The 25,029-nt window shown below is 39.7% G+C and overlaps 1 protein-coding gene across 1 annotated transcript in view; it reads left to right on the top strand.

Annotated features, from left to right (window-relative positions):
* lrrc75a (leucine rich repeat containing 75A) overlaps nucleotides 1-25,029 on the top strand; it is a 71,780-nt gene that overhangs the window by 13,862 nt on the left and 32,889 nt on the right. Inside the window, exon 2 of the mRNA XM_053422817.1 lies at nucleotides 496-624. Within this exon, the coding sequence (XP_053278792.1) occupies nucleotides 496-624 (129 nt within the window). The remainder of the gene's footprint in view (nucleotides 1-495; nucleotides 625-25,029) is intronic.

Consider the following 25,029-nt stretch of genomic DNA (forward strand, 5'->3'; position numbering starts at 1 on the left):
TTAACAAGACTGTTGTTCATGCGTGAAACTCTGCCAACAGGTTTATGCCTCAACAGATTTGATGGAGGTTGAGATGTGACAGATTTTCCTTTTCATTCATGAGCAAGTGAACAGTCAGAGCAAGAAACCCAGCATTGGCGGTTAATTTAATGCTGCAGTTTAAAAAGAAGCATGGAAATTATTAAAGCTCATATTCCTATTAGAGAACACAGTTTAGATATTTACAAGCGCTTGTGAAAGTGAAAAATACATGATGTGGACTGTCAAATATTCACATTTTATATTTGCTGTTGTCTTCTCGCTCCCCTGTGTTTTTTCTGTCTTTTAATTTGAATGAGCGCCCATCGAGTTCTACCATGTGTAAGATATTTGGTATCGACTGCCTTGCTCTATGAGTGTTGCTTATATAAGTTCTGTATGTACAGTTGCATAAGTGAGGGTAAGACAGTCTTATTTAATGTGTGTGTGTGTGTGTGTGTATGTATGTGTGTGTAGGATTTGGGCATGGAGTCAACATCCCTGGATGACGTGTTGTACCGCTACGCCAGCTTCAGAAACCTGGTTGACCCCATCACACATGACCTGATTATCAGCCTAGCACGATATGTCCACTGCCCCAAGACGGTAAGACACACATTCATACTCTCAAAAGAAAAGCAGAGAATGCACAGCTGATTACACAAAACACACACACACACACACACACACACACACATGAACACACACACACACACACACACACACACACGAACACACACACACGTATACTGATGTGATTCCCTGTGTTGCTGCTACCAGATGAGCTCTGGGCTTATTTTGACCAACACTATTAGGTAACAGGAGAAGAGCTGTTGCTGTTTCTTCATGCATGTATTCCTCTATGTCACTGAGGGAGCTAGAGAAAACCTGACAGCAGCCATGCTGGATGAAAAATGAATGAAGGAAGGAGGAGTGAAGGAGATTACAGTTTTTTTCGATTGCTTAAGCACGATTTTCAAAACAGGGCCCTGTGTTTCAAACACTAAACACAATCAGCACAACCACACACCCAATCAGCAGAACACCTCAGATCCTTTGCAAAACTAAACACTCTGGTAAAAACTAAACACTTATTTATCAAAACCATATTTTTTTGCCAGATGAAACACACACGCTTCGTATGACTTAATTCTGTTTTGACCAGTTACACACTGCTGTTGCTAACCTTAAACACTTTTAGCAATTCCAGTTCCTTCTCTTTTGAGCACAAGCTCCATTTTGGTTGAAAACAGGTGAACTAAGCTGCTGCATTGCTATAGTGCTTGAACCTGATTGGTGTGTCTACAATTAAGCAATGCTGTGTTTGAACGCCAATTGGTTAAAAATGGTGTGTTTAACCAATTGGCCCATAGAGGTGGTCCTTTGACAGGCAATGCTTAGGAATTGCAAGGAATTGACATCTTGATATACTTCTGTGTTTAATGTATACAAGTGTGTTTAGTGTTTTACAGATCATTGTGTATATTGTTTTGCAAAAAGTGTGAAGCTGACATTGTGCTTATAGTGGTGCAGATCTGGGCCCATGTTTTGCTCCTTGAGTGTCAGGTTTGATAATTGTGTAATACTTTTGATTTTAGTGGTTAGGCAATCGAAAAAAACTGTAATCCCCTTTGCTTCAATTCCTTTAACCCCCTTTGCTTCAATTCCTTTAACCCCCTTTGCCTCAGTTCCTTTAATCCCCTTTGCTTCAATTCCTTTAACCCCCTTTGCTTCAATTCCTCTATCCCCCTTTGCTTCAATTCCTTTAACCCCCTTTGCTTCTGTTCCTCTAACTCCCTTTGCTTCAATTCCTTTAACCCCTTTTGCTTCAATTCCTCTAATCCCCTTTGCTTCAATTCCTTTAACCCCCTTTGCTTCAATTCCTCTAATCCCCTTTGCTTCAATTCCTTTAATCCCCTTTACCTCAATTCCTAGTGTCCACTTTGCTTCATTGAAGAATCAGTCTGCAGCACCCAGCCAATTGGTAGAACAAAGAAGAACAAGAGATTTTTCATGCAAAACACATTTCGAACAGCGAAAAATACAGTCACAATGGAATTCACTCAGAAAGTTAAACAAATGGACATAAATGCAGAGACTGTCCGCCCGTACTTTGAAAGCTTTTTTACGAAGCTCACAGCAGAGCAGTGGGAGAGGTTGAAGTCATGCAAACCGGATGAAGCTACAACATTTATGTTGGCAGAACTTCTGCTGAACTTAATGACGTCTGTTTCAAATGCCATTGTAAAGCGACGTCCCCGTTCACCCGTGTCTGAGGATAAAGTTCGGTCCATTCTGGGCGACACTCTCAACAACAGTCTTTCACCAGGCAACACAACAACGTCTGAGAGTTTGGATAAGCTCACAGACTTGGTTGTAGAGGAGGTGACGGAGACTGTCAACTCCACCTTGTCTGCGAGCTCCATCTGTGTGAGCTCTGAGAAGCCTATCCCAACCCGCCTTATTAACCCCGCTAAAGTCCAACAGATGATCTGTTATGCCTGCGAGTCGTTAAAGACAGACGGACGAATCAACCAATTGGTCAAGCAAAGTTGGGCCATCTCCTCAGAGGAACAGCACCCTTCTGACGATCCCATTTTGGTTAGTAGGACTTCTTCAAGCTCCTACTCTTCAAGAGTAAGCTCCAAGTCAGGTAGTTCCTCAGAGGGAGGTTCAACAGCAAGCAGTGTGGACAGTGTGAAGAGGCTTGTCCAGGAAACAATCAACGAGAGTTTGACTGACATCACAGTCTTCTTCAATGAGTTCAATGACAGCCTCTCTCTCAATTCCTTGTTTTCTTCAGAGATTGATTTGGCTTTAGATGAAATAATTGAGTCAATCAGTGAGGAAAGCACAAATGGAAAGGAATCTCCAGAGACAAACTTCTCAAACGGTAAAGCGATGGGAAAGATCAATAGGCTTTTCATAAAGACTTTTGCCGCAGCAGGGACGCTCCAAATATTGTCAAAGGTCGCGAAAAAATTCAATGAGAATCCAAAATTCACTAGCAGGAAGGCGATGCAGTCATTGATTGCTAGTATTGACGCTGTGCTTCTGGAGAAGGAGAAGCCAGGAGGTGGAAATGAAAGTTCTGCATTTGAAACACTGGAAAAGCCTCGATCTGAAAAGGTTATTGTATTCACAAAACAGCTTTCAGATCTAATCTATTCGCACATCGCACCTGGCAAGAATTCAGACAGGGGTTCAGGTCTAGTGAAGAAGGTTCGTGTTCCTACTTCACACAGGGGCATATATGCAGACATTCAGACCAGGGTGTTTTGTTTTCTGTCCTTGATAAGCTGGTGGCTGAACAACCAAGTTAACCGCCACAAAAACAGAGTGTCAGTCGCTCTCATGACCATCGACTCATCGCAGTCATCATCATTAGAGGTCAACAGCCTAGAGGAGAAAAGATCGGAGCAGTCGTCACCATCATCAGAGTTCACCAGCAGAGGGAATGAAAGACTGAAGCAGTCAACACCAGCAGTGGTCACCAGCAGTGTGAGTAAAATATCGAAACAGTCTTCATCCTCAGAAGTCAGCAGCGGAGGGAAGAAAAGATCAAAGCAGTCTTCATCCTCAGAAGTCAGCAGCGGAGGGAAGAAAAGATCAAAGCAGTCTTCAACCCCAGCAGTGGTCACCAGCAGTGGGAGTAATAGTTTGAAGCAGTCTTCATCCTCAGAATTCAGCAGCGGAGGGAATGAAAGACTGAAGCAGTCAACCCTAGCAGTGGTCACCAGCAGTGGGAGTAATAGTTCAAAGCAGTCTTCATCCTCAGAAGTCAGCAGTGGAGGGAATGAAAGACCGAAGCAGTCAACACCAGCAGTGGTCACCAGCAGAGGGAAGAAAATATCTAAGCAGTCAACACCAGCAGTGGTCACCAGCAGTGGGAGTAAAAGTTCAAAGCAGTCTTCATCCTCAGAAGTCAGCAGCGGAGGGAATGAAAGACTGAAGCAGTCAACCCTAGCAGTGGTCACCAGCAGTGGGAGTAAAAGATCTAATCAGTCAACACCAGCAGTGGTCGACAGCAGTGGGAGTAAAAGTTCGAAGCAGTCAACATCAGCAGTGGTCACCAGCAGAGGGAAGAAAATATCTAAGCAGTCAACACCAGCAGTGGTCACCAGCAGTGGGAGTAAAAGATCGAAAAAGTCTTCATCCTCAGAAGTCAGCAGCGGAGGGAATGAAAGACCGAAGCAGTCAACAGTGATCAGCAGCAGTGGGAAGAAAAGATCGAAGCAGTCTTCCTCATCAGAAGTCAGCAAAGAATGTGAGAACTCAGGATCATCAGACAGGAGGGCCAGGGAGAAGATTGAAAAGATCCAGGCAGAGGTCAAATATAAAATGTATGTCAGTGTTGTCTCGGACAAGCTCGTCACACAAATCTATAAAAAGGCAAAGGTGACCTGTAATGATGATGACACAAGGCGTCATCTGATGGAGAGAATATGGGCCGAGGTCAAAGACATTGACTCACCTTACATCCCGAAAAGAAGCCTTGACATGGACATTTACAAGGAGCTGTGTAAGAAGTGGCCTTCTCCAAAGACGCTAATGTCTTCACTTCTTGGAAGAGATCCAGGACTTGAGATATTAATAATCTCCATTTTGAGAAGACGCCTGTGCAAAAAGCCTGGCTTCTTCTCCTCTTTAAGAGCAGGCATCTCTTCCTTCTTCAGGAGATAATAGGTGGATGATGTTACTCCTGACATGGCTTTTACTAAGTCTAAAGTTCTGCAATGGGTTTTCTCAGGGTGCTCCTGTTATCCCAACATTTATAAAAATTAATAAAATTTCTAAAATGGAATTATTTGTTCTCCGTATTTATTCCACACACACTAAAGTTTTGCTGTTTTTCAAGCTGAAATGTCACTGTTTCTCAAGTGCAAGTTTCTTCCTTTAATTCATCAGCCATCGCCACCTTCACCTGAACTTAGCTCCCAAAAGCTGTATAAGGCGGAGGAGAGTAACCTCATTATGGCTGGTGATCAAATAGCAATAGTAAGCATCTAACTTTCAGATATTTTCAGAATAAGAGTCACAGTTGCTGCACAGAATCCGCGTAAATGGATAAAGTGTTACTTGATTGTGTTTGTCTTAAATTAAAAGGAAATTTGAGATCTCAACTTTTTCAATTTTGGAGTAAAATGTCTTCTTATATAATATATGGGACTGCATTAGGTCCACTCAGTGTACCTACACATTGGTTATTAAATTAGGCATTGCTGTATTTCAAATAAACACAATTTCAAGGTAAAACTGGAATTGAAGATGGAGCACAAACATTGTGTGGTGTTCGTGTTTTGGTCACTCAGCCAATGTTCACGGGTCTGGTGGACCCACCGCATTATTCGATCTTTCAAGCAATACAGCTACAACAATGTATGTAAAAATACTGAACAGATGTTAACTTTATCCCAATTACAAGCAATATAAACAGCATATATGGTTAATATTTGTCATTTACCCCTATTAAGTCATATTTATGAATAAAGGTGCTTTTCGTTATTTGTGATAAAATTCAATCAAACAAAGAAACATCAATTACAATCAAGATATGATTGGAAAAAACGAACATGAAACAAGGTTCTTCATCAGTATTGAGGTCTATTTCTTGAACTTAATTAGAAATTGAACACACTCATGTCAGTCTACATGAGAAATGATTTTTGAAGAGAGAAAATCTTTGGAAGACAACAGGCACGTGCACAGACATTTTAGGGGGCAGGTGCTCAAACCCCCCCAAAAATGGCACCCATCGCCAAAATTATTTACCAAATTAAAAATAATGATAATAAATAAATAAAAAACACAGTAGGATATTTTCAACTTATATATTTATTTTGTTAACAAACTAACTCTAATTATCAGTTTGAATAAATAAATGAATAACAGGCAAAAACAGAAAAAACAAGGCCATATTGAATAACCAAATAATATGTTAGGGTTAGGGTTAGGGTTAGTGATGTGATGGGCTCCTCTGGACCAGGTAGGGTTAGGTACTGCAGTACAAGGTCGATCCAAGTGGAAAGCGCAAGCACACGTATTGTCTGTGAAACAAAAGCCTAATACCAGACTAATGGATATAATTGTTCGATGAGTTATTTTTGTGTAACAGTCAAAGTTGAGGGGTGTGGCTTATGGTCACTTCAGAGTTTCCATTGAATTTATTTCTCTTCATATCCCCAAATCAGTCAACATGTCAACATGGAGAATCACATCAAAACATATCCCAGTTTTCATGCTACTACAAGAGTGTGCATAACACTGATTGCTCGACAAATATCAGACAAGCAGAAAATTCTGTATCCAGTACAGTTTCAATGAGGGGTACCTAAGCCTGGGGCCGGAGCCTGGGGTCGTAAACCCTCCACCGCCATGCCGAGAAAAAGTCTTTGATTGGGTTTAGAGACGGAGAGTATGGTGGAAGGTATGGTACTGTAAACTGTGGATGGTGTTGAAACCAGTTCTGAACCAGAGCAGAGCAGTGGAATGACACATTGTCCCAGATGACAATGGATTGCATCTGGTGCCTGTGGTTTACTGCTGTGACGATGTTGTGTAATCGGTCCAAACATTTGAGAATGTGAGGTGTGTTGGAAGGGATCATATGGGCGTGACGGAGGAGGACCCCATTCTGTGTAGTGGCAGCGCAAAGGCTGATGTTACCCCCACGTTGCCCTGGGACATGGATTATAGCCCCGTTCTGCTTCTCCTTCTTGCTTTTGTCCTATGAACCCTGATTCATCTATGTATATGAATTCATGCGATTACCTCAGCATCCATCTGTAAAACTCTCAGAAATACAGTGAAAGACAAGATTGTGTAGTTCAGCATAGGTCTGGAATACAGTACATTTACATTATGAAAGTTATATGTGCAGTATGCAACATCACAGTGCTAAAGTGAACAATACTGATACTGCAGCCGCAGCCTTCTCCTCCTCCGTGGATTCCCCCTCTCACCCTCACTCTTCTTCTTTTTTTAGCACAAGCTCCATTTTGGTTGAAAACAGGTGAACTCAGCTGATGCATTTTTAAAGTGCTTAAACCTGATTGGTGTGTCTACAATTAAGCAATGCTGTGTTTGCACACCTGATGGCTGTGTTGAACCAATTGGCCCATAGGGGTGGTCATTTGACAGGCAGTGCTTAGGAATTGCAAGGAAGTTACATCTTGATATACTTCTGTGTTTAATGTATACAAGTGTGTTTAGTGGTTTACAGATCACTGTGTGTATTGTTTTGCAAAAAGTGTGAAGCTGACATTGTGCTTATAGTGGTGCAGATCTGGGCCAATGTTTTGCTCCTTGAGTGTCAGGTTTGATAATTGTGTTATACTTTTGATTTTAGTGTTTATGCAATCGAAAAAAACTGTAAGAGAAAAGACCTGATGTGTCGTTGCAGTGTTGTGCTTTCTATTGAGCTGCTGCTTTGCCCACTGCTGGCTCTGTTAAAATGCAGATTTTAAACCATTTTAATCTTTTCATTGTCAAATGTCTTTTATATCCGAGAAACAATTTGACAGTTTCTAGGTCTTTGTTCCTGCCCCAAATGATTCAAACACTTATTGTTAATTAAGTTAATTGTTCTTATCTATATGTGAGTGATTGTTTTCCTCTGACCTCACCTCATGAGTCACCATCTGGAATCCTTAATTTGATGTATTTCCTGTGAGAACAGGATGCTGGTGATGCAGGCTTCCTCGGTATGATTTAAAATACTTTAGTAATTTGTTTAGAATTCGACAAATAGAAGAAAGAGAAGAAGCACATACAATGTTAATCTCAACAAAACTACGATCAAAAAACCTTGTCAACCTTTAGTTCAAGATACACTTAGCATTTAAATGCAAGATCTATGTGAAGCTAATCCATAATGTCTTCCTAACTAGTTGAAGAAATTGATCGATCTCGGGTCAATTTAGCAACACGACTCCGCTGCACTAATGAGCACCATATTGCGTTTAATAACACGACCTCTGAGCATCAGGTTTATGAAGGAAATTCAACTACAATCACACTGAAAATGAGATATCCCCATAATAACGTTTCAAGGTCTCGAGCCTAAAGCACCTTACAACAATATATGTTGTTATTTGGCGCTGTACAAATACAATTGAATTGAATTGAATCAACAAATTGCCAAAAAATATAAATAGTTACATAATGTTAATATATGTATGACGGTTCACACAGCTCTCTGTCTTGTAGCTTTGGGTGCATATTCTTGTCAGGGAGGGGTAAAACACAAATCTCCTTTTAGATGTGTGCTGAAGTAAAATAACTACGTTAATGTCATGTGACATTATAGCTGCTCATTTTTAAAGCTAAATCCATGAAGTTGTTATTAATCAGTTGATTTAATCCAGGGGTGTCCAAACTACGGCCCGCCATCCATTTTAAATTGGCCCGCCTCATAAAAATTAAAAATTAAAAAAATTAAAAAGTTTTTTTTAATACATTTTTTTTTTTTTTTTTTATACCAGCAATTTAGTAGCACTTAAATGGCACTTACTTATAGCACTTTGTAGTTTTGCTCTATTTTTTAGGAAATTGTACTTTCTTGATTTTTGTTGTTCGGGGTTTGTACCCTCGGGTACCCTTGAATGCATTGATTGTAAATTGCTTTGGATTAAAGCGTCAGCTAATTGAATTGTAATGTAATGGACTATGGCCCACCGTATTGTACTTCTCAGTTTAGATACTAGGTGGCGCCCATCTCACCCCTGACCTGCCAGCTGTCCCTCAGAATGTCGCCACGCCCCCCGCCCTGAGCGACGCAATTGAGGCGCACTGTCAATGGTCCGCTCCAGGTGCAGGGGGGGCGTGGCGGCGTGAGTGGCCCAGACCTTCGGATTTTTTTCTGTATGTGGCTCTCGGGATAAAAAGTTTGGACACCCCTGATTTAATCCATTTCTGGATCAAATTAAACTAAAGTTATACAGATGAAAATATGCCTAAATTGTCTTTAGCCTTTGCTGACTAAAACTTTACTAAAGACATTTTAAAGAAAGAAAACCAATATACATTTTGACGACAGGATTAAGACGACAGAAATCACACAGAAGCTGCAGGGAAAATTGAAGACGGGGGTTGTGTGTACATTTCATGATAGGTGAGCAGAGGGAGGCTGAGGGGAGCAGATCCGGGATAAAAGAAACCCCAGAGGGGGTGTTGTTATTTGCAGAGGAAAAAGCAACACGAGAAGTAGAGGAGGAGGAGGAGGAGGAGGAGGAGGTGGAGGAGGAGGAGAAGAGAGAGAGAGAGAGAGAGAGAGAGAGAGAGAGAGAGAGAGATAAAAGTGTAATTTCCCTCGTTCTGCTCCGTCCTCCTTACACTGACGCATTTAATCACTTTTCTCTTTTACTCTCCTGACATGAAAGGTATTTTAGACTTCCCTTCTTTTCCTTTGATGGACTCACATTTAATCTTATCTATGAATGTCATGCCTCCTTTTTTCAAAGTCATCCGTGCAGTAGCAAAGTTTATGCTACATGTAATTTAGACATTGGTTACCATTGAGTGTTTGCAGTGGTGCTTGTGTAGCTCAGCAACAGCAACTCCCTGTGATATAAATATTTAAGCATTACAACTTATAGGGCTGGGCGATAAAACAATATCATTAGTCACAATAGCAATGTAACTAAAGTCAAATATTTATCGATGTAATAATGAGGGATATCTACCTCAGATGTTTAACTGTTGATCAAGTGTTTGTCAATCTATGCTCATAAAGTGTTAAAAGCCTCAACCTTCATTCAGGAGCCTAAATCAGTCTCTGCCAAAATATACAGTGCCTTGCATAAGTATTCACCCCCCTTGGACTTTTTCCCATTATGTACTGTTACTAACTGGAATTCAAATAGACTTAAATAAACTTTTTCCCGTTTGATCAACAAAACATGCATAGTACTTTGGAGGTGCAAAATAAATGTTATTGTGACACAAACAATAATGAGAACAAAAAAGTTGACATCTGTTGGGTGCATAAGTATTCACCCCCCTGTGTCAATACTTGGTAGAACCCCCTTTCGCTGCAATTACAGCTGCAAGTCTTTTGGGGTATGTCTCTAACAGCTTTGCACATCTAGAGATGGAAAGGTTTGTCCATTCTTCTTGGCAAAAAAGATGAAGCTCAGTCAGATTGGATGGAGACCGTCAGTGAACCGCAATCTTCAAGTCTTGCCATAGATTCTCTATTGGATTGAGGTCTGGGCTTTGACTGGGCCATTTTAAGACATTAACATTCTTTAATCCAAACCATTCCTTTGTAGCTCTGGCTGTATGTTTAGGGTCATTGTCCTGCTGGAAGACGAACCTCCGCCCCAGTCTCAAGTCTTTTGCAGACTGCATCAGATTTTCTTCAAGGATTTCCCTGTATTTGGCTCCATCCATCTTTCCCTCTATTCTGACCAGTTTCCCTGTACCTGCTGAAGAGAAGCATCCCCACAGCATGATGCTACCACCACCATGTTTCACTGTTGGGATGGTGTGCTCAGGGTGATGGGCAGTGTTGGGTTTTCGCCACACATAGCGTTTTGCATTGAGGCCAAAAAGTTCAATTTTGGTCTCATCTGACCAGAGCACCTTCTTCCACATGTTTGCTGTGTCTCCCACATGGCTTCTGGCAAACTCCAAACGGGATTTTTTATGGATCCCTTTCAACAATGGCTTTCTTCTTGCCACTCTTCCATAAAGGCCAGATTTGTGGAGTAGACGACTAATAGTTGTCCTGTGGACAGATTCTCCCACCTCAGCTGTGGATCTCTGCAACTCCTCCAGAGTAACCATGGGCCTCCTGGTTGCTTCTCTGATTAATTTTCTCCTTGTCCGACTCTTCAGTTTGGGTGGACGGCCTCCTCTTGGTAGGTTTGCGGTTGTGCCATATTCTTTCCATTTTCTTATGATGGATTTTATGGTGCTCAGAGAGATGTTCAAAGCTCTGGATATTTTTTTATAACCTAACCCTGCTTCATATTTCTCCACAACTTTATCCCTGACCTGTTTGGTGAGCTCCTTGGTCTTCATGATGCTGTTTGTTCAGTAATGATCTCCAACAAACTCTGAGTCCGTCACAGAACAGGTGTATTTATACTGAGATTAAATTGCAGACAGGTGGACCCTATTTACTAATTATGTGACTTGCAAATGTGACTTGTGAATGCAATTGGTCGCACCAGATCTTTGTTAGGGGTTTCACAGTAAAGGGGGTGAATACATATGCACTCAACACTTTTCAGATTTTTATTTGTAAATAATTGTGAAATCCATGTAATATTTCCCCCCACTTCCAAATGATGCACTATTTTGTGTTGGTCCATTACATAAACTCACGATGAAATAAATTTTAATCTGTGGTTATACCATGACAAAATGTATTAAAGTCCAAAGGGGGTGAATACTTATGCAAGGCACTGTAAATATGACATTTATCGTGATCATAATCAATATCAACATTTTCACTGTACTGCCCAGCCCTACAACAATTTCTTTTCTTTAAAATAACAACTTACAGCTTCTTCTCAATAACCTAATGTATTAAGTCTGGAATTGTGGAAGGCATTGTTTTTATTAAATGTGCAGAATTGAACATGGTTAAACAGATTTTGATATAAACTTAATCTTCTATCAAAAATGTATTATTGCCCGAAGTTAAACAAAATACTGACTTACAGTACTATCATCTTAAAGTGGACACGTTTCACATGTAAACAAATATGAGCCTGTTTACTGTAGATGGAGCACCATTACCTTTCTCTTGACGTCATGGTCGTGGTCACCATATGTAAATCAAACGTTCACGCTCACATTTTCCCACTTTCCTCTAAATCTAACCACCGGCTACTTTGACTCAAATTGGTCCTGCAGAACCGGAGCCATTGTTACCATGGATACAGCTGTGTTTACAGCCGATCAGGGAGCCTGTGGGTAAGGGCCATGACATTTCCGACACTGACCAATTAGAACAAACTGGGCTTGCTCTGAGCTGGGCCAAGAGCTGAAATGGAGCATTTGAGACGGAGGGAGAAAAGAGAAGCTGCAACGTACTTGGTATGACTTACATTGCCATGAACGTGGTTTAGAATACCAGGCAATATCAGAGATTTATTACAGATATTTCACCCTTGGTGTTAAGTCAAGAATTGTTCATTTATTCCAATAAAAATTATAGTAACTTGAATTTATACAGCGCCTTTCAAGAGACCCAAGGTTGCTTTACATGTGTCTCTGGTCACTATGGACTATAAAGTCAAAACTAATTTAAAATGAAATGACGGTGTAGTAAAGTGATTGAAGTATATAGTACTGAATGATTAAAAGTGGATTTAAATTATATTTTATTATAATTATATTATTTAAATCTAAAGTTACGTTACTCATCTTTTCATCCTTACATCTTATTCAATACTGCAGCCCTGAAGACATCAAAGCCATACATACACAATGGTTAAGCACCGTCCCTCCATACGGCAAATTCCCATTAAGCACAAATGGTGCTTTCAGGGACACCTCACATGCAGCACACATACAGGAGCATGCTCTGGCCCCGGGCAGCTGATACCATTGCATTTGTGCAGAGGAGAAATTTTTCAAGGATGTTGTTTTCCCCTCAAACACAACATTCCCAGTTTCCTTCACCTCCATCTGCACTATGTTGTTTCATATAGGTTTGAATGTGGAGAAGGCCATGCTGCTTCAGACTGTTACTGTTTTTGTTACAGACGCAGCACATGTTGTTTTGGATATTATCAAATACAATGGTTTGCCTCCTCGAAGATTATTCCAGCTCTAAAAATAATAAAGACAAACATAAAGAACTGACACTACATATTATAGATATTTATTTGTTCATTCAGTCCATCCTGACTCTGCTTGCTCAATTTTCTCTGGGCGTATATATCGTCAATCAACGGTTGTTGGACAATAGCAAATTAGAAAATATAATTTCCCAACCCTACCTATACGTGACATTTATTTGATGGACTCGTATCTGAACTGGACATGTTGTTCATAAAAAATTGGTTGTCATTCCATTTAAACATAGAAAATGAACGAATTGTCCACTCTGTTAATGTCGTTGCTATTAAAATATAGTAATATCTTTTACTTCCAGCAATAAGGACATTGCTCTTCTTTCAAACATCATATCAGTGTAGGCAAAGACTGCAGCCAATGCTAAGAGATGCTTCTTGTTCTTCTTCTATTGTTTAATGCTGACGCAACTTCCTTCAGTTGGCCCGAGGGTTCAAACTCTCCAAAATGTGATTCCACACTGCAAACAAACCTGTTTATCTATGATACAGGATTAATCAATAGAGAGGTCATTTTTATTAGGTAGTTGTAGTGATCCATAAATAAATAAGTAATTGTTGATTACAGCTCTATACCATCAATCATCAGCGAGATGGAAATAGAAAGAGACTATAAGTTAAAATAGGCACAAAGGCCATGTATATACGTTTTATAAAATATTTTATATTCCATATCTTTTTTAACACATGCATGTTTTCAATTTAGTTTACAGTATAACACTGAGAGAGTAAACCAGTGACATGCTGGTAAAACACACTCCTGCACACTCATGTGTTATTAGATTACACTCAATCCAATAGGGTCTTCCCACAGACAGCTGATCATTTCTATCGATCAATTCTTCAGTGGTCATACGATCAATGAAACTAAATCTTATCCATCAAATCAAGGAGGACTAAGATGACTTTAAGTTTTAGTTCAATATTAAGAAGTCAGTATATAGGCCTTAATGTACTGTCGTTCATTGGAGGTGATTTCACACAGCAGCAATAAGAAAACATTTACTGTGGAGCACTAAAGTATAATGTGTGAAGATTGTACTGGATGGTGCACACACAACCACAGCCTGTGGTTATAGGCTAATATAGAGTTGTGTGAAAAGTCTGACCTCTGTGAACCTACACAAAAGGCTGATTTAGGTTGGAGCCATTGGACAGTGCAGTTTCTCCACACAGCCACAAAGCCATGCTGAGAGCCACTGGGGTCAGAGGTCGGGATCAGTCACGGTGCAGGATGACACTAGTGGTTTCTGTAAACAAAGCACCACTGGACGAGCTGTTGTTTACTTCAGTGATGTGTTTCCTGGTTTGTGTAAACTATAGGAAGTACCTGTCACCTGCACTGTTGCTGTGTCCTCTTTGACCATAGTTCCCTGCAACTGCCAATACTGATGCACTGAGTCAAAATACTGTATATCTGCAGTATCATCATGATGAGACACATTTAAAATGGGCAGCTGCATTAAATAACTAAACAGTAAATACTTAACCAGGAAAAGAAACAATAAATAAAAAAAATTATGCGAAGTTTAGGGATGGATCTTGATAAAAAAGAGTAAAAAGGAAAAGCAGGGCGAGAGAGAGAAAAAACGGTTTAAAATGCAACATGGCCCATAGCCAGACTCGGCTGTTTGGGTTAATGTGTAATGAATAATAACCACCTCCCCACAGTTCACCCCAAACAGTAATTTATATTTCAATCATTCCTAAAATTGCATCCAATTTTTTTTTTGTTTTCTCTGTGGAAATAGGCTTTCAAAGAACAACTCTCCTGGCACACACACACACACACACACACACAAACCCACATGCATAAACTGAAAATCGGTGGTTATAATATTATTTCACGGCTGGCAGGGCCACACTTAATTTAAATCTATAAATTGTGTCAAATTTCATCACTATCATATAAGTATATAAATTAAATTGGTGAAGATATTTGCATTGAGCTCATAGTGAGTAGAGGAGTTGTCCTGCAGAGAATCATACGGAGCCGCTGAAGGGTCACGTTGACAATTTTTTTGACGATTGCTTTTGGATTGGCTCCCGATTTGTTTTACATTATCTCACAATAGTTTCCCGTTCCTTTTTTACTCTGACCATGTGTGAGACGAGGGTCAGACTGAAAGGATTCAGAAGGAATAGAAAACGTTTCGGCAGGTAACGCAAAACAATTTATAAAGCACAGGAAGCAAAAATGAAATCCTCAAACAATTCTTGTTGGGCTCCCTAGCATTAGAGTAACAAGAGTTTCTAATATTCTACCCCTGTCATTGAGCCATTTAAAAAGAAAGGACAAAAAATAAAGGGTTAGGGTTTTCAACAACAATAATGTCACACAAAAACGAATCATTCTTACCTTTGTAAAGCTACAACTTTAAAAGATAGATAGATGGATAGATAGATACTGTATTAATCCCGTGGGAAATGTATTGAGCTGCACCAAATTGAGTTGTAAAATAAAGGGAGTGCTGAGTGTATATTTACTGTAAATGGGGAGTGATTTCAATTCAGTTTAGATAATTGTGTATTCTTGTCATTGCTTCATTGGTTTGGAACTTATGTAAAGCAGCCGCAGGAGGAAAGTCATCGTTTTCTGTTTGGATCATTGGAACTCTCTCTTCACCTGCCTGAGCCAACAGTCCAGTTACATTAGAGCTCCTCCACACTCAGAGAGTACATTACTCGGATTTTAGCTTCTCCTCATTGAGTTCAAGTAACATTTATGCTAAATGTTTTCTTGGTTTTATTGCTGACTTTTAAAGGCCCATTTTTAACTTGCACCTACATTTAGGATCTTTTTAAACCTTGTGTGCCTGGTCGTAACCTGAAGACCTCAGCGAAGGCCCTGTACTCGCCATTCCCCAGTCTTTTCTGTCAGGGCTCCCACTTCTCCATGCAGATCCGCTCGGCAAACTCCTTATTCTCTTTTTAATCTCTCATAAAGACACATTTGTATAGTTAAGCTTTCTCATGGTTCTGATCTTATCGCCTATCTTAATCATTTCATATATTTTTTTATTTGATCTGGTTTTTACTCTTGTCTTATCTGTCACATTTTGAATTTTTTTATCTGTGCTATACTGCTGTGTGGTCTTTCAGTTTCTTATTGATTTCCCTCAAATTATTATTTTTAACTCGTAAACCAGCTTAATATTATTATGCAGGAGATCGAGAAAGCTGACTTCCTCTGAAGTCTCCTGTATGACCACACCTGTTGAAATGGGGCAGAAGCCAAGTCAGAGCTAACATGGTTAGTTTTTGTCGAGAAGACACACACACACACACACACACACACACACACACACACACACACACACACACACACACACACACACACACAGCAGCTCAGCAGCCTACATACTGTAGAGAGAGTGAAAGGTCTATTCACTGCTGTGTGACTCAAGCTAAGCAGGGTGGCTTGTGAATCTATACTTACACCAGCTAAAGGCTTTGCTGCTTTGTCACTGCAGCCGATGTGATTCGCTCTCTGTCTTCTCTGTTATTCTCTCTCTGCAGCTCCCTTTGTTTCACCTCTTCATTCTTTTCATTTCATACCCCCACTTGTCTGCAGCTGTGAATTGGGATCCATGCATCCCTCCATCTGTCAATGTCTCCACCCCTTTCCATCTTTGATTCCTCTGCGCCATGCAGCGACTGCCAGTGGCCGGAGGTATTATGTTTTAGGGTTGTCCGGCCGTCCCATTCTCAAGAATGTGATATGGAAATTTCCTTAAATTTGTTACAAATATTCCCTTGGACTCAAGGATGATCTCTGGGTAGTGACGGAAAGAATGAGATTGTGAAAACCAGCCACAGAAATAAGTTTTCTAAGGAATGAGAGGAGTTTGGCCATCTCATCCCAGTAGAACCGCTGTTCCTTCACATTGTAGGGGCAAGTTCATCAGAGGATCCTGACCTTTGGCTTAGAAACCACCTCAACATGAGGGGGAGGAACTAGCCAAATGTATAAAGAGAAAGAACAACTTCCCATCTGGGTGCATATTACAAACCAACCTTTGTCTTGTGCACCATGCTCTGAGCATTAAAGTGTGACAATACCATAAGAGATTAGTGTCTCGTTCCTCGTTGTAAGAGGATGCAGAATTGCAACGCAACTTCCACACTTATCCGAGATTATCAGTAAAACACAATATTACTAAGTGGAGATGGTTTTGGAGAGGGGCACTAAGAGAGAACATGCAGGAGACCAGAGCCGGACAGAAGCCCAGCAGCAGAGAGGACAGAAACGTCATAAATACATCGGACAATAATCTGCTCTTTTCACACATCTGCTCAATTTACATTTCAAAGACTTTGTACCAGGGAGCTGGCAAGTTAAAGTCTGTTTAATGTCTGGTTGAACTGACTCTGACATTTCCTTTCACACATCCAGCTGCTTGGGGCGATGTTAAGAAAAGTTCATGGTGGATGTGCATGTGAAACGTGTGTGTATGTTTGATGTGTGCAATTAAGACCATTCATTAAACTTTAGATAACAGTCAGTCACTACCATCCAACACTAAATACACAGGTAACCGTCCAATTGCAATTTTTATTATAACTATCTCTTACGTTTTTAGTTCGGGTTAAGTCATAAATATCAGATAACGCCAACAACATGTAAAAAGATAGATGGGTGTTTAGTTTAACTCTTTTTATGAAGAGGAACTTTCAGAGATTTAATTTAAAGTAGATCTGTTTATTACTTACATATTCCCTGCATGGTTTTCATCTGGACCTTCGTCACAGTGAATATCAGGCAGAAAGTAATAAGAATACGAAATTTAAATATGTGGGAATTACATCTTAAGGAATTTAAGTCTGATGAACTCTGAAGATTATTTATTAAACTTAAAGAAAAAATGACCACGTTTCCCAGACAAGCAGAACTTGACATTTGGATATGGATTATGTGGCATCAAATAAAAAATATCATTAGGATCAAACACATCGAGTTATAAAGCATGTCTGTGTTACACTGTCAAGCAACAGGTGGCACATATATCTTCTCATGTGTGTTCATGTGCACCATGAAGGGATGTGGAGCGTCTCACAGGATAAGTGGTCGAGGTTTAAGACTAGATAAGCACTAGGCTTTATAAAAGTAAGTCCATTTACCATTATCTTACCTCATATCTTACTTCATTTTAATCAATAGATGATTTTTTAATGACATTGGAAATATGTCTTTCTTTCATCATGTTAAGTTAAAAATTAAGATTAAGTGAATAAAACTAGACAGTCACTCAGTAAAGTCTATCCCTCTGCCAACAGTCTCCTTATGAAACCATATTTAATTTTCATTTGGATTTGTTCTAAATTGCACACCCTCATAAATATCAGTCCCCTAAACCTGTCTTCTGATCAAGATCCATGATATATGTCTTGGAAAATTTATTGAAAATGCCCCAAAATTGCTCTCTGTTGTTAAAGGATGTGATAAATAACTCTTAATCTGCGCCAAAATATTATGGCATCTTTCTTGGCCCATGTCATATCCTTCCACCAAGTTTCATGGAAATCTGTCAAGCAGTTTCTTCTTAATCTTGATGAAAACAACTTCTTTTTTTTTTTAAAGCGAAAACATTATTTAAGAGATTATTATTAATGGAAATTTAATATATTTGTGATGTAGGAATAAGGTTGAATGTGAGTTGTGCTATCTGACAAAGATAGAATGACTCATAACACACAACGTGATATGCAGCATGTTGACAGGAGCTAATTACAGTTAATGAAAAATAAAGCAAGTAAGTCTATAACCTTTTATTGCATGTCTTTTATTAACCAGGCATATCATGTCTAACAGTACGTTAGTGGATGATGAACTACACACACCTTTTATAATGTCACATATTTACAATCACAATTCAGTTTGTCGGCGTCTGCAATTACATTTATAAATCTGAGACAGATTTGGTCGTAACCTGGAATCATCTCAAAGAGCGGTTGGTTTTGTGCCTTATCTGTGTTTCTCTCCGTCTTTATCGTTAGTCTCAGAACTAATATTGACATTTCACCTGAATGGTTGAGTTGGACCCGATGAGGTTTCTTTACCAAAAGAGACAGATCTCATTTATGGGAGGAGATGTGAAGATTTCGGATGAATAGATGACAAAATGCAATTTAATTGACCTGGATCTCCACCACAGCCCACGGTGAGAGACAGCTACCAAAAGAAGACGCTGTGTATGTGTGTGTGTTTCCCTGTCGAGGTGTTTGGCACCAAAGCAGAAGTGATTTATGACTAATCGATAGCTTGCCAGTATTGCTCATTAAACGCACACACACACACACACACACACACACACACACACACACACACACACACACACACACACACACACACACACACACACACACACACACACAGACACACAGACACAGACAAACAGCTTCTCCTCCCCTCTTTGCTGTCTGTGTCTCTGATCCATGTCAAAGTGCTAAATGATGTGAGGATGGTCTGAGGATAACAAATGGAGACTAACATAGAGGGAGTGGACAAATGTGCTCCTGTCTCTCATTTACCAACGCTTTCATTAACCCTTGACGTTTTAACACTTTCATGCCCAAATCATTTTTGGGGTTTTTCTGAAAATTCTTACCAGGAGGAGATTCGCTGACAGGTCATCTGTCTCCAAGATAAAACACCACCTTGTGTGTTTTAAACACCACCACTGACCAAGATGCTCTTGATGACAAAGGCTTATTTGACTTTGAAATAGGTTCTGTTGACAAAACAATTTTTTTTTAGTCGCATTCACAATCTTGTGGTCTGGACTTTCAGATTTTCAGATCTTCACCTCCGACGATATAATGATATTGATATTGACATATTGATATTATAGTGGCACCACAAATTAATGAAATGAACCAGTTCATAAATTTTCTCAGTTCAAAAGTTTTGATGTGTGCTACCTGGAATACAATGTGAAACCACAGCTAAATGAATCAAATGTAAAAATTATAACCCATGAATCTTGAAAAAGTTATTGGTTGTAACTCTCAGGTGGGGAGAAGAAGATTGATAAGAACAAAAGGTACTTTTAGGATCAAGGATTTTTTTAACATCAAGGTTATTATACTTCTGATGTCATTTCAACAGTAGTCCTGATGATATGCATGTTCTCTGAATATTAAAGAATAAATTGTATATTTTTTAATGTTCAAATTGTTGAGTTGTTCATGTGTGAAAGGCAAACTGCAGAGAATATCCCAACCCAATTTTGCTTACCTCCTCTGGAGTTCATATACAGTTAGGTATCTGAATACAGCTAAGTTGTTCCCTTACTGCATTTAGACATAACTCTCAGTCGGTGGTCTGCCAGGTCTTCCCCGGGACCTCCTGACTGAGGAGACGAGAGCAATATGATTGAATTGTCCAAACAATTCATCTCCACAGGAGAGGAACAGTTTACTAGTAATTTACCCGAGCATGTAGACTCACGTAATGGTGCCATTTGCTGTGTGCAAACAAACCTTATCAGCAGCCTGTAGCCTGAGGGGAAGGAGCAGACAGATAAATAAGAGAGAGGAGAGGGAGATGGATGAAGAGGATGAGAAGAGAACGAGGTTATCAGTTCTCCAGAGACTGTAAAGATTCAGAGATACGTTCAGTGTCAATAATGTAACGAGAGAGAGAGAGAGAGAGAAAGAGAGCGAGAGAATCAGAATAACAGGAAAAGATGACAAGAAGACAAAAAGGCAAGCTAGGGAGAAATGGAGAGAGAGAAAGAGAGAGCAGAAAAGGGAATGGGAAGAGAGAGCTGGATGCAGTGAAATGTAGAAAATGCCAAAATGAAGCCACGATGCTCAGGCCAGATGCTGCTGCTGCTGTTCTCATCGACCCAACGCACGCTCTCATTCATTTCAGCACAATTCAATTCTTTTAGCTTTATTGACATGATAAGACCACTCCTGCTGTACATTACCAAGAGTGTCGGTACAAAGCACAACATCAATACGTCTCAGCTCAGACCCCACAGATAAACAAGAGCCACAACGGCTTATAGATAACTGTTTTTGTCTAAAAGAATAAAATGCTTTAAAAACATCAGACATTGATTAGGAATTGACCCTTAAAATATATGACCGGTGCAAACTAGAAATCAAAATGTATCATCGTACATGGAGAGTAATGAAATACCTCCGTGTAATGAAAACCACGCAACTCCAAAATGTCAATGCTTTTAAAAGTAGGCCACCGTATTTATAGCCTTTTGCTTCGGCGTGCATATTTGAGTTGATCCAATGTCCTCTAAAAGGTTTTCATCAGACCAGGAGTCACGGGACTGACTCAACCTGTGAAACACAACTGGAACTGTCAAACAGCAGAGAGATACCGGGCATATGTTCATATGACCGGAGCATGTGTAAGTGCAGGTGTTTTTTTTAAGGAATAGATAAATAAGTAAAAGGATGACAATGTGTAATACAAAGGTGAATATGTGTGGTCGTCCTAGGACAGTGTTTCCATTTAGTTTATTTTGAAGCTGCTGCTTCAGGATCAGGGCAGACACACATTATGAATCTGGAATCTTTTTACTGTGTCGTATTACCCTGACGCATGTCCTCCCTCCTCGCTTCCCCGCTGACCCACGCTCATTTTACACGTTAGCAATAAACACAAATCAGTCTTTAGGACCGGAACAGTTCTGTACTTTGTGTTTGTTTGATTCGCTCGATAGTTTATGAGACACGTATTTAAACAAATTGGAAAAACAAATCCAACATTTTGCGCCTACTCAGGTTGAAATAACCCGAAACGTGACTTGCACAGTCAGGACATCAGGGTTAGATAAAATGGATACAGTGTACATAATGTGCAAAGCATAGAGAATGGAGATGTGTTTTGAAAAATAGGTGTAATCAACATTACGTTGGTTATGTTTATTAGTTATGAGGAAACAATAAAAAAATATGCAAATGAATGTGTGTTTCCATCCAGTACCATTATGCAAATCCTGGAGTTGGTATTTCAAAATAAACCACTGCTGACAGTAATTTTCAGGTCAGGATCCATCAGCATTAAACGATTAGAGAAGAAGTTCCATTTGGTTGTCAGAGCAACAGATTCTTTCAGTGTTGGGCACAGCATGTGAAAGTCAGTCAGAACAGTGAAGTAAAACCAAAACAGGCAGCTGAGCGATGCTAAAACTCAGATAAGTGATCTTTTCTTGGGTTTGATTCTGTGAGTGATTATTGCCCCTTTAATTATTGATAAATATGTTTCATATTAATTCAAATGAAGACGTTACAGCAGTGGAGCAGAGGGTTTAGATAAGTAAAGAGAAAATGTGAAAAAATATGAAAATGAGGTCTTTCACTCTGAATCTACAAAGTGTAAATTTACACCACAAACAGTGTGTGTCCTCTGAAACATCTAAGAACACAGACACATTTACAAGAGCAAGTATAAGAACATCTTCACAGTCTTTCTACGGGAGTCGTTATCATATCATATGATTTGAAAAATTAAAAAGATCATTTGGCAGCAAACAGAGTCAAAGACATTTTTCTCTGCTTCCATCTGAGTGTCAAATCAGTGACTTTCACAAACACTGGGTGCAAGAAAATAGTTTTTCTGCTTCAGTATCCAGCTTCTGCCCTTCTTTATTTTATAGAGTAAACACACACACGCACACACACACACACACATACAGGCACACTGACCTGAACAAACACTGAACTGGTAACTCACTGATGACTTTGTTATCACTTCTTCTCTTCGGTTTTAGACTGGATACTGTTTAGTTGGAAGCCTCTCTCTAACACACACACACACACACACACACACTAACACAGCACACACACACACACAGCACACACACACACACACAGCATACACACACTTTGTAACCCGGTAGCCGTTCCTGAAATGTGCTTCCTTATTAATTATTCCCTAGGTTTTTCCTATTTCTTGATGCTGTAGTGCACCTTTATTATACCAATAGATTTATTTTCAACTGTCAGTCATCTGAGGTGCTAATTTCACTTTGTGAAAGTCGTTTACATGCTTTTATATAACATCCTTCATTGACTGCGCTGATGCTATGTTTCAGTGCATTACATTGTGTGTCGATGTACAGTTCAGACACTCAAAGTGAATTCAATAAAGAACATTAGGTGGCAAATAGGGAGCAATTGTGGGCATCGCTTATCAACACACCATGCTGTGCTGAATCCCCCGGCCTCTCTGTCGTCCATGTATTTGTGTCCTGTTGTTGTGACAGTAACATGATGTTGACAGAAGGTGTGTTTGCAGTTCTTTGCTCCATTGGTCCTCAAATCCTTTAATCACTGTATATCCCTGTGTCAGTCTCCTGTGGATTGGTGCTGCAACACTTCACTGACCAACATGACAGCCCCCAATCATCATGTACAGCTGTTTCTATTGGAAAGCTTTTTACTGACAGTGTAAAGATCATATAACTGTTCCTACAATAAAGTATTAGGGCTATATTGAAATTAATCTGAGATCTTGTGAATGTAGTTGTAATGTTATGAGAACAAAGCTGTAAAATGAGAATAAAGGTGTAATATTTTGAGAATAAAGCTGTAGTACTATGAGGTTAAAGTTGCTATATGAAAATAAAGTTGTAAGATTATGAGAATAAAGTCATAATTTTACATGGAGAATATCAGGGGATCAGAAGAAAATTCGCCAAAAAATGACCCTTATACTCTGTCTTAGATACACACATTTTGCTGTGTATGAAATATATACTTGCATGGTTGGATGTTCTGTTTCCATTAGCCTATGTGCTGAATGACTGACAGATGACTGAGCACTGAACTCAGGTTATAGCAGACACCTTTGGTCCAAAGTGGAAAAAAGGTAAAGTGTACTCGCAGTAGATCAATAGAGCTGCAGCATGAAACCCTCGGGCACCCACATTATTACCACCATCACTTGTCCATGACCTGTTGCTAATTTCCACAAGAGTCAAAATGTATCATCTTCCCATAAAATATCAGAGTGAGAGATGAATTATCTATAATATGTCATACTCAATTATTTCCACTGCTTATCGTGTCAATTCATTATTGAGTTATTGTATAACATGCACTTCCCAAGAGCACACAATAATAGATGCTAAAAAATCAGAAACACTGTAGAAATCAGTACTTGTTAAATCAATTACATCAGTTATTGCTGCATTCTATTTATTTGTACCAGTGTTAAGGTGCATGCTCAATAATACATACAAAATCTCATTGACACACATTGTGTAAACTGGCGCTTCACATTACTTTACTGATCATTTCCAATGCTACTGAAATATGTGTCAACCCGTAAACTTGTATGTCCTGATCTGCTCATGAAAGTGCAGATAAGGAAAGAAACAGAAATAAATGTCGACCCTGTGCAGGTCACATCGGGACACTTGTTGAGTTGAGTTAACATGTACTTGTATCGGAACATTTCCACAGCCATTCCTCCTTGTTCCTGGATACACCACAGTGTCAAGGATGCATTCACAGATGCAGAGCTCTGTGGTTCATGCCATCAAAACAATCAACAGATACACTCTTACCACCTAATCACTACAGTGCCTTGCATAAGTATTCACCCCCCTTGGACTTTTTCCCATTATGTACTGTTACTAACTGGAATTCAAATAGACTTAAATAAACTTTTTCCCGTTTGATCAACAAAACATGCATAGTACTTTGGAGGTGCAAAATAAATTTTATTGTGACACAAACAATAATGAGAACAAAAAAGTTGACATCTGTTGGGTGCATAAGTATTCACCCCCCTGTGTCAATACTTGGTAGAACCCCCTTTCGCTGCAATTACAGCTGCAAGTCTTTTGGGGTATGTCTCTACCAGCTTTGCACATCTAGAGATGGAAAGGTTTGTCCATTCTTCTTGGCAAAAAAGATGAAGCTCAGTCAGATTGGATGGAGACCGTCTGTGAACCGCAATCTTCAAGTCTTGCCATAGATTCTCTATTGGATTGAGGTCTGGGCTTTGACTGGGCCATTTTAAGACATTAACATTCTTTAATCCAAACCATTCCTTTGTAGCTCTGGCTGTATGTTTAGGGTCATTGTCCTGCTGGAAGATGAACCTCCGCCCCAGTCTCAAGTCTTTTGCGGACTGCATCAGATTTTCTTCAAGGATTTCCCTGTATTTGGCTCCATCCATCTTTCCCTCTATTCTGACCAGTTTCCCTGTACCTGCTGAAGAGAA

This window comes from Pleuronectes platessa, chromosome 5 (genome assembly GCF_947347685.1).
Source record: "Pleuronectes platessa chromosome 5, fPlePla1.1, whole genome shotgun sequence".
In the NCBI taxonomy this organism is placed as follows: domain Eukaryota; kingdom Metazoa; phylum Chordata; class Actinopteri; order Pleuronectiformes; family Pleuronectidae; genus Pleuronectes; species Pleuronectes platessa.